Source organism: Schistocerca americana, chromosome 10 (assembly GCF_021461395.2).
Source record: "Schistocerca americana isolate TAMUIC-IGC-003095 chromosome 10, iqSchAmer2.1, whole genome shotgun sequence".
Taxonomy (NCBI): Eukaryota; Metazoa; Arthropoda; class Insecta; order Orthoptera; family Acrididae; genus Schistocerca; species Schistocerca americana.
This window is the reverse complement of record NC_060128.1, coordinates 172,093,173-172,108,767: the sequence shown is the minus strand read 5'-3', so window position 1 is coordinate 172,108,767 and position 15,595 is coordinate 172,093,173. Positions and strand designations below refer to the sequence as shown.

Here is a 15,595-nt window from a genome sequence, read left to right as displayed (position 1 = left end):
TTTCTCACCGCTTGACTGACTATGCTTCGTTTCTGCTTCTACACAGTATGATTTTCAGTTGTAGGGTGTATCTTTTATGCTTGATGTGCAGCGTCTCTGAGATTCATGAGCTATTTTAGTTCAAGGGCATTCTAGTGAATACGTCATGAAAATGATGTCATGGGCAGACATGCCAGGCGCAGATATTTGAGAGGTGCGGATTATTCTGTTTGGAGATTTCGTTGCGAATATATCTATGAAAGTGTGACCGGTAGTCGTGTGATGAGTAGGTGCCAGCTGAAGTAGCGTCATATTTGAGGAAGAAAGCATCCTCTCAAATTTGCCAGTGAAAGAACTATTGCGCAGAAAATTAATGTTAGTGTCACCTGCTATAATTACATGTTCATATGACGATTCGAGACTAGAGAGGGCAGTTTCGAAGCAGGCGAACCCACCTACTTTAGGAGGTTTGTAAAGGGCACATATTAAGCACTTTCTGTTAAGAGATTTGGTCTCTATGAACATATATTCCTCTTGTTTATCTCCATTGTTGTCGGATGTATGTAGTACAATAGGTGACAAATCAGAGCGTATGTACGCCCCTACGCCGTCCCCTCGTCTGTTGCATCTGTTGTGCCTGAGAAAGATATAGCCATCTAGGTTTACGGAAGTTGTAGGAATACTTGGTTTGAGCCAAGTCTCTGACAAAAGTATTACGTGTATATCAGTAGTTTGAAATATATATTTGAACTCGTCGAAGTGAGCTGGCAGAGACTGGACATTTGAATGTGCAATATGCAGCTTGGTGTGTTCGGGTGTTGATTGCCCGAGGACGCTGGGACGCTGCCGAGTGCCGACCGATGTTTGCGGGTTGTGGTTATCGGTGAGGGTCTGGCATGAGGAATGCAGAATGCGTGTGGAGGGGGGGGGGGGGGGTGAGGGAGTGTCCTCCCAGTTCTGTGCAGTGAAAGCAGCCGAGAGGGGTATGGGTAGGGGGTAGGTCCCTGGGGGGGGGGGGGGGGGGAGGCGGCAACAGGATCTGTGGCCAAGGTCAGCGAGGTCTGCAGCGGTTCTGAAAGTAGCCGTGGGCTGGCAGGGGAAGGAATTTCGCTAAACACAACGGGAGTAATCAGCACGGTAGAGTGTGAAATTAATTGCACTTATGAGGATAACAACTCAGGTATGATGGTTGGTTGCTAATTTAAGATGGAAGTGAGACTACCTTATGTAATAATTAACAAAATTACGTGACAAAAACAATTAGAGACGAAAATACGTACTCAAATCCCTGTGAATGAATACTGATAATGCGACACGTCTATGGTTACATACTTGCTCCTCTGTAGGTTAAAAAAAAATGGTTCAAATGGCTCTAAGCACTATGGGACTTAACACCTTGAGGTCATCAGTCCCCTAGACTTAGAACTACTTAAACCTAACTAACCTAAGGACATCACACATATCCATGCTCGAGGCAGGATTCGAACCTGCGACCGTAGCAGCAGCGCGGTTCCGAACTGAAGCGCCTAGAACCGCTCGGCCACCCCGGCCGGCCAACTACTACAATAAGTGTCATAATGTATAAGGTTGTTCCATAAGTTCTTAGGGTTTTTTCGTAAGGTTAATAAACACTATAGATAGTGGAGACAAATTGAGAATGTCAAATGCGTACTGACAGCGTGTTACTCTTGGGACAGACTCTTCATTGTGGTAGACAGCACGAAGGAGGAAGTGTATGACCACAATCTGGCGACCTATCTTCCCTCATGTTTCTAACCTCCACTCCCAAAATACAGTTTATCCGCTAATACGGTTCTACTGCACTTATATGCAGTACAAAAATGTAATATTTGTTCTTAACCCACGTTATCTAACAATACACATTAATTTTATACCATTAAAACATTTTTAGTAATCAGATTTTTCCATCCCCTGCAACGCAGTAACTATTAGTCCTAGAGAAAAAATTTAAAGAAACTGTTTTGTAGGCAATATAATGTAGTTTAATTTTGTATTGAGAAACATTTTCGCTAGAATCTGCGGTTTTCAAGACAGTCGAGAAAAACCGTAAAAAAGTAAATTAAATGCCCTCCCAACTCCACCGTCACTGGTCAGGATTTTTAGTATGTTGTTCGTTACACTCCCCTAATTTTAATTTGTAGGCTTGTATAAGAGAGAAAGTCAGACGGTTCACAAGATCTTCAAAGTCTCACCACACTTGTCTCATTACATGCTAAAACAGAGGACACATCATCTGATAAACTATTCACTGCTCTTTTGCTAGTTAGTTATGTGTTCCATTGATCAATAGCACGGAAAAACCGTTATGATGTGGAACGTATCAAATGCACAAGAAATGCGTACAGGAAACAAGTTTTTTTTTACATTATAGTGTTATACCTAAATCTTGCTATTCTCTATCCCATTCCCTTAAATGGCACAAAACTCATATCCCCAGATTTATTTGCTCACATTCAAGAATTCATCTATGGTATAGAAGGAGTTGTCAAGGAGGTATGATTTCAGTTTCTTTTTGAAACTATTACTGCTGTCTGTCAGACATTTCATTTCATCTGGTAATTTATCAAAAAGTTTTATAGCAGCATATTTTACCCCTTTCTGTGCCAAAGATAGGTTAAGTACAGCACAGTGTATGTCTTTGGTATTGTTATCATGAATGTCGCTGTTGATTTTAAGCTGGTCCATGCTGTTGAGAAAAAATTTCATTACTGAGTAAATGTACTGTGAAGCAGTTGCAAGGATTCCTAACCTTTTAAACAGATGCCTACAAGATGTGCGACTATGAACCCCACACATTATTCTAACTACTTTCTTTTGAGCAGTGAATACCTTTTGCCTAAGAGTTGAGTTGCCCCAGAATATTATTCCATATGACACTAGAGAGTGGAAGTATGCAGAGTATGTTAGCTTACCAATTTCTACATCCTGAAAATCGGCAATTATTCTGATTGCAAAAGTTGCTGAACCTAGTCGCTTTAGGAGATCCATCATATGAATTTTCCAATTAAGATTCTCATTTATATGTACACCCAAAAACTTTGTATGCTCTACACTGGCTACTGACTTCTTTTGATGTGTTATGTTTATTGAAGGAATTATACTTTTTGCAGCAGAAAATTGGATGTACTGTGTTTTTTCAAAGTTCAGAGCAAGCCCATTCGCAGAAAATCAATAACTTTTCCAAAGACCTTATTTGTATAATTTTCTGTCAGACTTACTTTTACTGGATTAGTAATTATGCTTGTATCATCAGCAAACAGTGTCAGTTCAGCAGTTTGTTTCACATAAGAAGGGAGATCATTCACATATATCAAGAACAGGAGGAGACCCATGATCGAACCTTGTGGAACACTTAATGTAATTTCACCCCAGTTAGATGAAGTGGCAAATTCCTTTGAATCACTTGAAGCATATAAAGAGACTTTTTGCTTCCTGTTCTGTAGATATGACTTAACCCACTCATATGCTGTTCCATTTATACCATAATATTGTAATTTCTCTAACAATGTCATGGTTCACACAATGAATGCTTTGGATAAGTAGCAGAATATTCCTACTGGTCACATTACACTATTTAAAGACTCTATTATGTGCACGGTGAAATTGTATACTGTTGTCTCAGTGGAACAGCATTTCTGAAATCCGAACTGTGATTTACTAAGTATCCCATTACTTTTGAGATGGCTAACCACTCTTTAGTACATTACTTTCTCAAAGATTTTTGAAAATGCTGTAAGGAAGGATACTGGCCAGTAATTATTGACTTCTGTGGTTTCCCCCTTTTTGTAGAGAGGCCTGACAATGGCATATTTTGACCTGTCTGGAAAAATACCCTGAGTCAGTGATGCATTACATATGTGACTCAAAACATCAGCTGTAATTGCTCCACATTGTTTTAATAACTTGTTAGAGATGTCATCTACTCCAACAGAACATTTATTTTTCAATGTCTCACATTGGACAGCCACCCACCAGAGCAGGAAGTCTTGTGTTATCAGGCTGTGCTCAATTCTGAGGCGAGTGTGAAGGCCTTCATCTCCGTTAGTGTCCAGAAGGAGAAACGCCAGGGCTGGGTAGTTGAGTTTAATAACCGTAACTTATTGCTGCCACTTCCAGCCTCTCATCTCCCAACCAAGCATCATGCCCTATCTCAACAGTGAGGATACTGTACCCTACACCTACATCAAAACAGTACATTGTATACACCCACCAAAAAAAGTTAAGGATGTATTTGTTTCTCATACCTTGAAATGAGATTGATGTCTTACACTCTGTTTTTGATAATACAGAATATTACGCAAAAGAAAACTATACTATATGTTTCCTTTAAATCGATTATGAAAGGAAAAAAGGGACATTTTTGAAAAAAAAAAAAAAAAGAACTTTGCAGTGTCCCACAATATCAAAAAACATACATTGTGTGTTCAGTGCACTGTTCAATAACGTGTAGATCCTCCACGAATCCTCAGGCATTCTTGAATGCTACGGTGCATGCTCAGTAACGACTCATTGCAGGCCTCTTGAGACATTTTCTCCACTCCACAATGGCAGCATTCCTAAGAGCTTTAATCGGTAATGTAGGTTAATTACGACTAGAAATCACTCTTATGAGCAACCTCCATCCATTCTCTATCCAATTCATATCCGGCGAGCATGCTGGCCAATCCATTCTTCTGATCCTACATCGTGTCAGATACCTTCACATTGCCAGTACGATGAGGACAGGTGTTATCGTCCCGTAGAGCGAACCTTTTCCCTACAGTTTCTGCAAAACCACTGACTATGGGTCGGAGAACGCTGTTTTCATACATTGCAGCAATCATGTTGCCTTCAATTGCAAGGAGTGTTGTGCGGCTGTCATACATGGTACCTGCCAGAATATGATTGAGCCACCAGATCGTTGGCGACGTGCCACACCATTGATGGATGACTGGTCTTCCCTGGTCGCCCCCATATGCGAACAGAATCGTCGTCTGGATGCAAGCCTATCCGCACTTCGGCTACAAACAGCGATTAGGTCGATTGGTCTGGTGTCCAATGTTCATTTGCTCCAGCCCATCTTACACGAACACCCCTGCGACGTGGACGCAGTGGTGGAGTCTTGAGAGGTCTTCAGCTGTACAACTCTCCATCATGAAGTTTGTTGCACACAGTCTGGGTACTTCCGGTAACCCTGTCGCTTCTCGAAGCTTGTGGCGCAGAGTAGTCGCTGTCTTTGTAGGGTGTCTCCGTGCAGATACCTTCACAAACCGGTCCTGAGCTGCTGCAGTTTTGCGTGGACAGATTTCGCGATGTCGATCCGCCCCTGAATGCGTTTCCTGGAATTTTTTCCACCGTGTGGAGACACCACATTGATTAACGTGAACAATATCCGCAACGTCAGCTTGTCTCTTGTTTTCTCCCCGCTGATTTAGATACGGTCTGCCACAGAGCGCCTGTTGTGAGATACTGTGCCACACTACAAGGCACACGGACAACAGTGGATTCATAAGAACTCAGCTCTGGCGTACTGCGTTTGTTTACAAGCCGCAATTGCATGCCCCTGATGAGGCGGAGTGGCAATGATGAACGAATTCGCCTTATGTACACAACCACCTTCCTGTATAAACATAAAAGGAACGTCCAAATTCATTATTGGTGAGTAATTTGGAAATATGCTTTTTTGATGAGTGGATTACGCTGAGATGACAGAAGCTAAGGGATACCTCCTAATATCGTGTCGGACCACCATTTGTCTGGTGTAATGCAGCAACCCGACACTGCGTTGACTCGGCAAGTCATTTGAAGTCCCATTCAGAAATATTGAGCCGTCCATGCATAAAAATTGAGCCGTCCATAATTGCGAAAGTCTTGCTGGAGAAGGATTTTGCACACGAACTGATCTCTCGATTATGTCGCATTAATGTTCGATGGGATTGACGTCGGGCGATCACTGGCTCAAACAGTCCACAATGTTCTTCAAACCAATCGCAAACAACTGTGGTCCAGTGGCATGACATCGTTGTTTGGGAACATGAAGTCCATCAATGGTTGCAAATGGTCTCTAAGATGTTCAGTTCGACCAGAGGATCCGGTCCATTCCATTTAAACACAGACCACACATTATGGTGCCACCACCAAGCTTGCACAGTGCCTTGTTGAAAACTTGGTTTCATGGCTTCATGGAGTCTGCACCACACACTAACCCTACCATCAGCTCGTGCCAACTGAAATCCGTGCTTATCTGAACAGGCATGGTTTTCCAGTCGTGTAGGTTCCAAAAGATACGGTCACAAATCCGGTAAAGGCACTGCAGGCAATATCGTGCTGTTATCAAAGGCACTCGAGTCAGTAGTCTGCTAGCATAGCACATTAACGCAAAATTTCTCCACATTGCCTTAACGGATTCTTTTGCTGTACGTCCCACATTAATTTTTGCGCTTATTTCATACAGTGGTGATTGTCTGTTAGCACTGACAACTACAAGCGAACGTCGCTGCTGTCGGTCGTTATGTGAAGTCCGTTGGGCACTGCGATGTTCGTGATAAAGAGATAATGCCTCAAATTTGGTATTCCTGGCACACTTTTGACACCGGCCTCGGTGGCCTAGCGGTTCTAGGCGCCACAGTCTGGAACCGCACGACCACTACGGTCGCAGGTTCGAATCCTGCCTCGGGCATGGATGTGTGTGATGTCCTTAGGTTAGTTAGGTTTAAGTAGTTCTAAGTTCTAGGGGACTAATGACCTCAGAAGTTAAGCCCCATAGTGCTCAGAGCCATTTGAATCACACTCTTGACACTATGTATCTCGGAATATTGAATTTCCTAACGATTTCCCAAATGGTCTCATGTGTCTAGCTCCGACTACCAGTCCACGTTCAAAGTGTCTTAATTGCCCTCGTGCGACCATAATCACGTCGAAACCTTTTCACATGAATAATCCCAGTACAAATAACAGCTTCGCCAACGCACTACGCTTTTATATTTTGTGCATGTGATACTACCGCATGTCGCTATCCCTGTTTATATTGCAGCACTTACGAGTAAAAAGCATATATCCAGCGGATATCCATCATCCAACCGTACACAGAGATCTATGTTACCTCCATAACATCTTGAATGCAGAGCATCTGAAAAGTTATACGTCGAAAGACTCCAACACTTCTGTGCAGTCCTTCATTAACATTGTACCAACTTTGAGCAACAATGTACTTGAATGCTACCCTAATGAGTTGTATGGCATGGTAAGATCCGGGATTCATAATAACTACTTCAGTGGGGCAGGGACTGAATATACCCTAATGAGTTATCTTGGATGGTAAGATCCAGTATTCATGGTAACTATTTCAATGGAACAGGGAACGTCGCTAAACCCCGCCCAATCCGGTAACCTCGAAACTCTTCAAAGAATTCGTGTTTTCGCACGTTCGAGTGAGAATTTCCAATTATGTACCATTCAGTAACACGAGTCTGGATCCTTTCCAAGCCTTGTATACAATGAGGACTTTCCTGTATGTAGAGGGATGGCACACTGAACTTCGGGATTTGGGATACGCGCTTTCTTGATAGTCATAGCCACTAAATTGATTTCCCTGAATTACCTTGTGCCCTAGTAGTCAGCCGAATGACACCTCCTTCCCAAGGTTCTGTAGGTAGAGAAGGGAGCCTTAAATGTTCTGGGTGTATGTGTCTTTTGGACACATGCGTTGTATAGAACAAGGGCACTCATGGAGTGAGAGTAGAGGCTAAATTTCTCAGTACAGATATGTTCCGTCCGTTCCAGTACCCACAACATTGCACCACAATACAGCTTGCGAATATTCTCAGGGAAAAATCACTAACAAACGGAAGGGCTAAGATACGACCAACTTATCTAGCCCATGTTTAGTAGATCGCTCCTGTAAAACCTAAAATGAAAAAGTCTCAGATATTTCACTCAATACCCCCACCACACCATTTTTAAGAAACCCACCCCGAAAGTTCATGACGCACAATCGACTCAAACTTGTAGGGATCGATAGATGACTGGAAACTCAGAATTTTTAATCATCGTATATGGGATATGGAAACGCATATTTTCTTTAATCAACGAAAGAAACTTTTTCGTTACATACCCATAAGATAAACACTGTTCAAGAAAATCGCCACTGGCGTAGCGAACAATACATCTGGCTAGGGACCAGAGAAACTGTGTTCAATTCCCAAATGCATCCTGTAGCTTTCCTTTCACTATTATTTCTCTTCTGTATCGAAACTGGTAGGAATGAGAGGGGCAATAAAGTAAGTAAATCAATAAGGAGTAATAACAATGGCAGACAAGTAAATTGGGTTAGTAATGATTCAAAATTTTAAGCCTCATTGAATGAAAACAATTCGGAGTAAGACTGTAAGGACGCAATAACGATTCATAGCGTAATTCATGATCAACTTCCAGTACCGATTTTTCAGGTGATGATATCGCGTGTGTGGTATGCATCAAAATTAATTCCCCAAGAAGTAACCTTTTTAAATGTACATGAAGTTTATTTTCCGCCGAATCTTTGGAAGGAACAATGTGGCTGCACCAAGTTGCATTCATTAGATGTTCTTGGTGCCACAAGTTTACGAGGTGTAACAATAAAGTAATGAGACTGATTTTCTTCGCAAGATGTGGCAACCCTGCAAACTTGCGTAGGCACAATATCTTTTACCTTGGTCTATAAGCTGCTTCTAGTCCAAGCAGCACATGGATCTAACTGCGCAGTCGTGAGTTGTGCTGTCATAAGTTAACACGTGTTTGTCTCTCTCGTCACAGAAATGGAACCGCATAATATTGCGCAACGGTATGGCATTTCATTTTGTGTTAAATTGGGTGAAAACGCGACAACAACTTACGGTAAGCTTCAGAATGCTTTTGGAGAGGGGGTTATGTCAAGAGTTCAAGTTTTTTGTTGGCATAAAATGTTTAGTGAAGCAGAACGAATGTTGAAGATGAAAACTGCAGTGGACGACCATCAACCACACGAACAGATGTCAACTTGGCCAGGGCGCGTGAACTCGTACGATCTGATCGAAGATTATCCATGAAAATGATTGCTGAAGGACTGAACATCAATCAAGATACGGTTCGTCTGATAATAACTGAAGATATTGGTATGAGAAAGATCTGTGCAAAAATGGTCCCCAAAAATCTCACACCACGACAGCGAGAAACTCGGAAAAATGTGGCAGCTGATCTGTTAGAGCAGACGGAAATCAACCCAGAATTGTTGAGACGTGTTGTCACTGGTGATGAAAGTTGGTTTTTTCGGTACGATCCAGAGACAAAACGCCGAAGTTCGCAATGGCGCTCAAAGGGATCACCCAGACCAAAACAAGTTCGCATGTCAAAGTCAAAAGTGAAACGCATGCTTATGCGCTTCTTTGATTCCAAGGGAATTGTTCATAAAGAGTGGGTGCCTCCTGGATAAACAGTTAACCAATATTACTACAAAGAAATTTTAGAAAGACTTCGTAAAAGAGTTCTTCGTGTCCGTGCCAATATTGCTGATAATTGGATTCTGCATCACAATAATGCGCCATCCTATACTGTTCCGTCAGTACAGCAATTTTCCTCAAAACAAATTTCAGTACTACCACAGCCACCTTATTCACCAGATATCGCTCCGTGCGACTTTTTTCTATTTCCAAGAGTCAAAAGGGCGGTCAAGGGACACCATTTTCAAACAGCACAAGATGTCCAAAAAGCTGTGACGAGGGTCTTGGAGGATATTACAGAAGATGAGTTCCAGAAACGTTACCATCAATGGCAGAAGCGCTGGAAAAAGTGTGTGCAATTAGAAGGGAACTACTTTGAAGTAGACAACACTAAACTTGACTAAAACAGTAAGCACCATTTTTTCACATCAGTCTCATTACTTTATTGTTGCACCTCGTACTTGCATTGAATGTTTATAGGACAAGTTGTTTGAAGGAAAGGACATGTAACAGAGTGGTGACAAGAATTAAAATTTTATTTCTATACTAATCCATTGTACGAGAAATTTATTTGCCTACTTGTGACTGCGCTCACTTATCAGCAGTTTAGTTATGACGAGCGACGGTGAGGAAGTCAACTGTTGTATGTGCAGTAGTGTAGCTGGACTCTCATGTTTGCCTGTTCCAGCGAGCTTAGCTACCGCTACTGGGTTTTTTGTCCCACCCACCATTCATCCCCCCCTCCCCCACCACTCCTTCCCCACGTCTCCACTGCCCAAACGCACGAAACGGCGCACCGTCACGCACAATGTCGCAGCAGAGTGGTGCGTGCGGAGGGGTGCATCTATCTACCGTGCCACTGAAGCATCTAAATGGACATTATATAACAAATTTAATACGCTGTTCACATAGTTCATGTTCGATAACGGAAAAGATGATCCATCCCCTAATTCACACTCTCAGGGGCCGTCTTCTCCCACTAAAATACTCCATGTTCATACTCAGGGTTCAAGCTTTCTCCATACAAAATTTCCCGAAAACCAGTTCAGCAGTTTCGTCGTGAATATGTAACACAGTAACTTTCGCATTTAATAAAATTGGTATGGAAGTATGCATTAAACACGTTGACATTTAGTATAAACACTGTATTCATTACGTTGAATAGTATTATGTAGAACATTTCAATCAATAAAATCATTTTCGCAAATATTATGCAGTTCAAACATCAAAAAGTTGACAGCTTTTTCCAAAGATACAACATGTTTCTCTATGTGGCTGGTATGTGGGGAGGCGCCGGCGCCAGTGCTTTCTCCGTTCGATTCACCTGGATCGATTGTTTCCCTCTGGCGTTGCTTATCTTTGCCTCGTTGGCCAGTGGTGGTGCTGGTGGGCAGACTGGTTTTTGGCTTCGTAACGGCCGGTACGTGTCGCTCCTCAGAGAGTGAAACTTGTGTATGCGTGGAGTTAGCTGGATTTGACTGGTGTATGTGGCTCGGAGTGCGGAAGCGGGCCTGTTATTGCAAGTTCTTGAGGCGAGACTGGGCCATAGTCTTCTACACAGGACGCTGAGCAATGTGTTATTCATTTTGCCTAGTGGAGTCTATTGAATAAGTAGACATTCACGCTTCTAGTTTTGCAATCGGGCCTACCCATGTTATCACTAGCTTCTACCTTTTCTTGTGAGTGTCAATATTGTATTGGAACTGCGACGTACTGGTGTAATAATATTATGCTTTGTATTATCGTTGCCCTTTTAAAACTAGTCTGTGCTGGGGCAGTTTTACATATTTTGAAAATTGAAGTCTACAGTTAATGCTTTTAACCATTTTTAATTTGCCTTTGTCTTGATGTGATCTATCGTTGCAGAATTTTATCTTACTACATTCTGGGGCTGTTAACATTGTTTCTTTTGTCTGTGGCTGTGTGTTTGTGCTTTTCTCTTGCAGCGGGCGCCTAGTCCATGTCTAAATCGATGTCCGGAGTACGATGTCTTGGCCGACCAGTACCAGAGGGAACGGAGGTTCTTTTGTCCGCCGGGAAAATGGCAACCGATACGGCGGTCACTGAGTTCTTCAGGTTGCAGTGAGTGGGGATCTTGCATTAAGTTAAGTTTCCTCTGCATTGGGACGCCAAGGCATCTGTTCCGTTTGCTATACTACTTGTATATTTACCTTTTATTATTGTAGTGGTTACAGTAAGATCGAAGTTATAAGAAGTTCTTGTTTGCAAGTAATTCAATCAGAAAGGTTTTGTGTAATGTATTTGTAACTTGTGTATCCGGTTAAAAAGAAACTTATTTCACCTTTAATAATAAAGTGCCCTTGTCAAATGGAACTGATTTTACCTTTTATTATTAAAGCAATTACAGTTAGTAGAGAAGTTATAAGAAGTTCTTGTTTGCACCTAATTCAATTAGAAAGGTATTGTGTAATGGATTTTTCTGACTTGTGAATAAGAGACACTTCCACAAAATTTTTGGGTAAATACTGTGCCATTTGGGTTAAACTGTTGATCAGCCAATAAATATGATATATCTTTTAAGTCCTCTGTACTTATTATTTCATTTGTCACCGGTTTGCACGTAACCTCCACGTTGCAGCGGCGTTAAAACTTTAAATTACTCTATCTCTTTTCTGTGATCCAATTTTTACGAAATAAAGCCTACGCTCAAGTTACCTGTAAAAATGCTATGAAAAATCGTCTAACAGTTTTGAAGATTAGTGTGTCCAAACAAACAGACCAGACACGTCGGTTTTACGGTTTTATTATTAGTATGGTATTATTTACCTGCCTTATTAATCCTCCAATTTCGACACAGAAAAAAATATACATGTAAGAAAAGCTGCAGACTGCATTTGGGAACTGAAGACATGTTCTCTGTCCTCCAGCCAGATCCCTTTGATCGCTGCACCAGCGGCGCTTTCGTTCAACAGCTTTCACCTAATGGGTACACGAGCAGTAGTTCGTAAAACTTTCTTTCCTCAATTTCTATGAAATTTTCGTTTGTAGACCTCATATATGATGATAAATTTTGTATTGATCCCGTCGCCGGCCGAAGTGGCCGTGCGGTTAAAGGCGCTGCAGTCTGGAACCGCAAGACCGCTACGGTCGCAGGTTCGAATCCTGCCTCGGGCATGGATGTTTGTGATGTCCTTAGGTTAGTTAGGTTTAACTAGTTCTAAGTTCTAGGGGACTTATGACCTAAGATGTTAAGTCCCATAGTGCTCAGAGCCATTTGACCCATTTTGATCCCGTCAATTTTCAGACGGCTGCTCGTCATGAATTTTATGGGTGGTTTTCTCAAAAAACGGGGGTAGGGGAGAGGGAGAGGTGGGGTCGGGGGTACTGAAGCAAAACTGAGGAGGGAGGCCAATACAGTAGTTCGTGCATTTGTGCATAGCCACTGAGCAAGGGTGGTGTAGTGGTTAGCACATCTGCCTAGTGAGCAGGCGACCCGCGTTCGAATCCTGACCTTGGTACAAATTTTCATTGGTCAATTCAGTCTGCATATACACATCTTTGATTTGAGATGTACACATGAGCGGCCTAATCGGTTCGCCGTGTCTGAGGCCTTACCCTTGTGAGTAGCCAAGAGAACTCCCCTGCTTACAGCCACCTGTCAATAGCAGTATTACTAAATGGATAGTCCAGTACATGGTCCGAACTGTAAGTTGCCTATCTAATGGCTTCCATAGGCGACAAAAACCTCATTTCCAATATTTTACATAATTATGGACCGAATTTAAATCTGAAATGGTTCAAATGGCTCTGAGCACTATGGGACCTAACATCTGTGGTCATTAGACCCCCGGAACTTAGAACTACTTAAACCTAACTAACCTAAGGACATCACACACAACCATGCCCGAGGCAGGATTCGAACCTGCGACCGTAGCGGTCACGCGGTTCCAGACCGAAGCGCCTAGAACCACATGGCCACACCGGCCGGCTAAATTTGAAAATGCTGTAATAATCCATTCAAAGGCCTATAATCTTTCGTTAAAGGTGTAACACAGAGAGCTATTACAGTTAGGAGCCGTTTCGATGGCTTGGTCAACGCGATTTACGGTGCTCAAATACCCAGTATGTAATCTTCAGGTATGAAGAATCAGAGCACTTAGCGTCTTCCAGCCAACTTTACACACAATTTGAAACCTTTTCTGAACTTTTTCTCGTTTGCATAACGTCAAACGTTCATCACATTAACTGATTTGCAATACGTTTGAAACAATTTCATACACAGAAGATCGATTCTTGGAAGAGAAATGGGATTGATGGTTTACAGTTACTAATATAATTGGGACGCTCATTCCAAATTTCATAAAACATCCACTTGAAAATATATGAAGTAGGATATTTTCAGTTACCTGTGAAGAGCAGGCCGCCAGCAAAGCCCACAACTGTAGCAGCACAGAACGCTATCAGCCCACGATGGGAGTATCCTGCAAACACTTCCACAGTCAGCAAGTACACAAAAAAAAAATATAAATGAATAAATTTAATAAAAACAGATTAAAATATTTAAGTTTTGCCTGGAAGAATGAACAAATTTGTATTACACTACTGGCCATTAAAATTGCTACACCACGAAGATGACGTGCTACAGACGCGAAATTTAACCGACAGGAGGAAGATGCTCTGATATGCAAATGATTAGCTTTTCAGAGCATTCACACAAGGTTGGCGCCGGTGGCGACACCTACAACGTGCTGACATGAGGAAAGTTTCCGACCGATTTCTCACAACAAATAGCAGTTGACCGGCGTTGCCTGGTGAAACGTTGTTGTGATGCCTCGTGTAAGGAGGAGCAATGCGTACCATCACGTTTCCGATTCTGATAAAGGTCGGATTGCAGCCTATCGCGATTGCGGTTTATCGTATCATGACATTGCTGCTCGCGTCGGTCGAGATCCAATGACTGTTAGCAGAATATGGAATCGGTGGATTCAGGAGCGTAATACGGAACGCCGTGCTGTATCCCAACGGCCTCGTATCACTAGCAGTCGTGATGACAGGTATCTTATCAGCATGGCTGTAACGGATCGTGCACCCACATCTCGATGCCTCAGTCAGCAGATGGGGACGTTTGCAAGACAACAATCTGCACGAACAGTTCGCCGACGTTTGCTGCAGCGTGGACCATCAGCTCGGAGACCGTAGCTGCGGTTACATTTCACATGTGTTACGACCCGTGGCTCTACCCTTCATTCTATCCCTGCAAAACCCTACATTTCAGCAGGATAATTCACGACCGCATGTTGCAGGTCCTGTAAGGACCTTTCTGGATACAGAAAATGTTCGACTGCTGCCCTGGCCAGCACATTCTCCAGATCTCTCACCAATTGAAAACGTCTGGTCAATGGTGGCCGAGCAACTGGCTCGTCATAATACGCAGCCACTACTCTTTATGAACTGTGGTATCGTGTTGAAGCTGCATGGGCAGCTGTACCTGTACACGCCATCCAAGCTCTGTTTGACTCAATGCCCAGGCGTATCAAGGCCGTTATTACGGCCAGAGGTGGTTGTTCTGGGTACTGATTTCTCAGAATCTATGCACCCAAATTGCGTGAAAATGTAATCACATGTCAGTTTTAGTGTAATGTATTTGTCCAATGAATACCCGTTTATCATCTGCATTTCTTCAGGGTGCAGCAATTTTAAGGGTAGTACTGTAGAAGCTTTTTAAAAATTGTTCCAATTCCCATTTCATACCAATATTTTTCTACATCTACGCACGTGCTCCGGAAGCCATCACATGGTGCATAATGGATGGAACCATGTACCGCTAGTCACCTCCTTGCCTGTTCCACTGGTAAATACAACGAGGGAAACAACTGTCTACAAGCCTCCATCCGAACCCTAATTTCTCTCATCTTATGTTCGTGGTCCTTAACGCGAAACCTAAGCTAGCGGCGGTAGATTCGTTCAACAGTCGACTTCAGATGTAGATTCTCTACGTTTCCGCAATAGTGTCAAACAAAAAAAGCCTCGTCTTCCTTCCAGTGATTCCATTTTGAGTTCCCAAAGTATCTCCATAACACTTGCGTGCAGATCGAACCTACCGGTAACAAATCTAGCAACACGCCCATGAAATGTGTCGAAGCTGTCATCAAAGCTACGGGTAGGCCAACACCATTTTGAATTCTAGCATTATCGATGGA

The 15,595-nt window shown here is 42.6% G+C and overlaps 1 protein-coding gene across 1 annotated transcript in view; it reads right to left on the bottom strand.

Annotated features, from left to right (window-relative positions):
* Positions 1 to 15,595, bottom strand: part of LOC124552649 — a 192,084-nt gene that overhangs the window by 159,662 nt on the left and 16,827 nt on the right. The window contains exon 2 of the mRNA XM_047126975.1: positions 13,802 to 13,876. Coding sequence (XP_046982931.1) covers positions 13,802 to 13,876 — 75 coding nt within the window. The remainder of the gene's footprint in view (positions 1 to 13,801; positions 13,877 to 15,595) is intronic.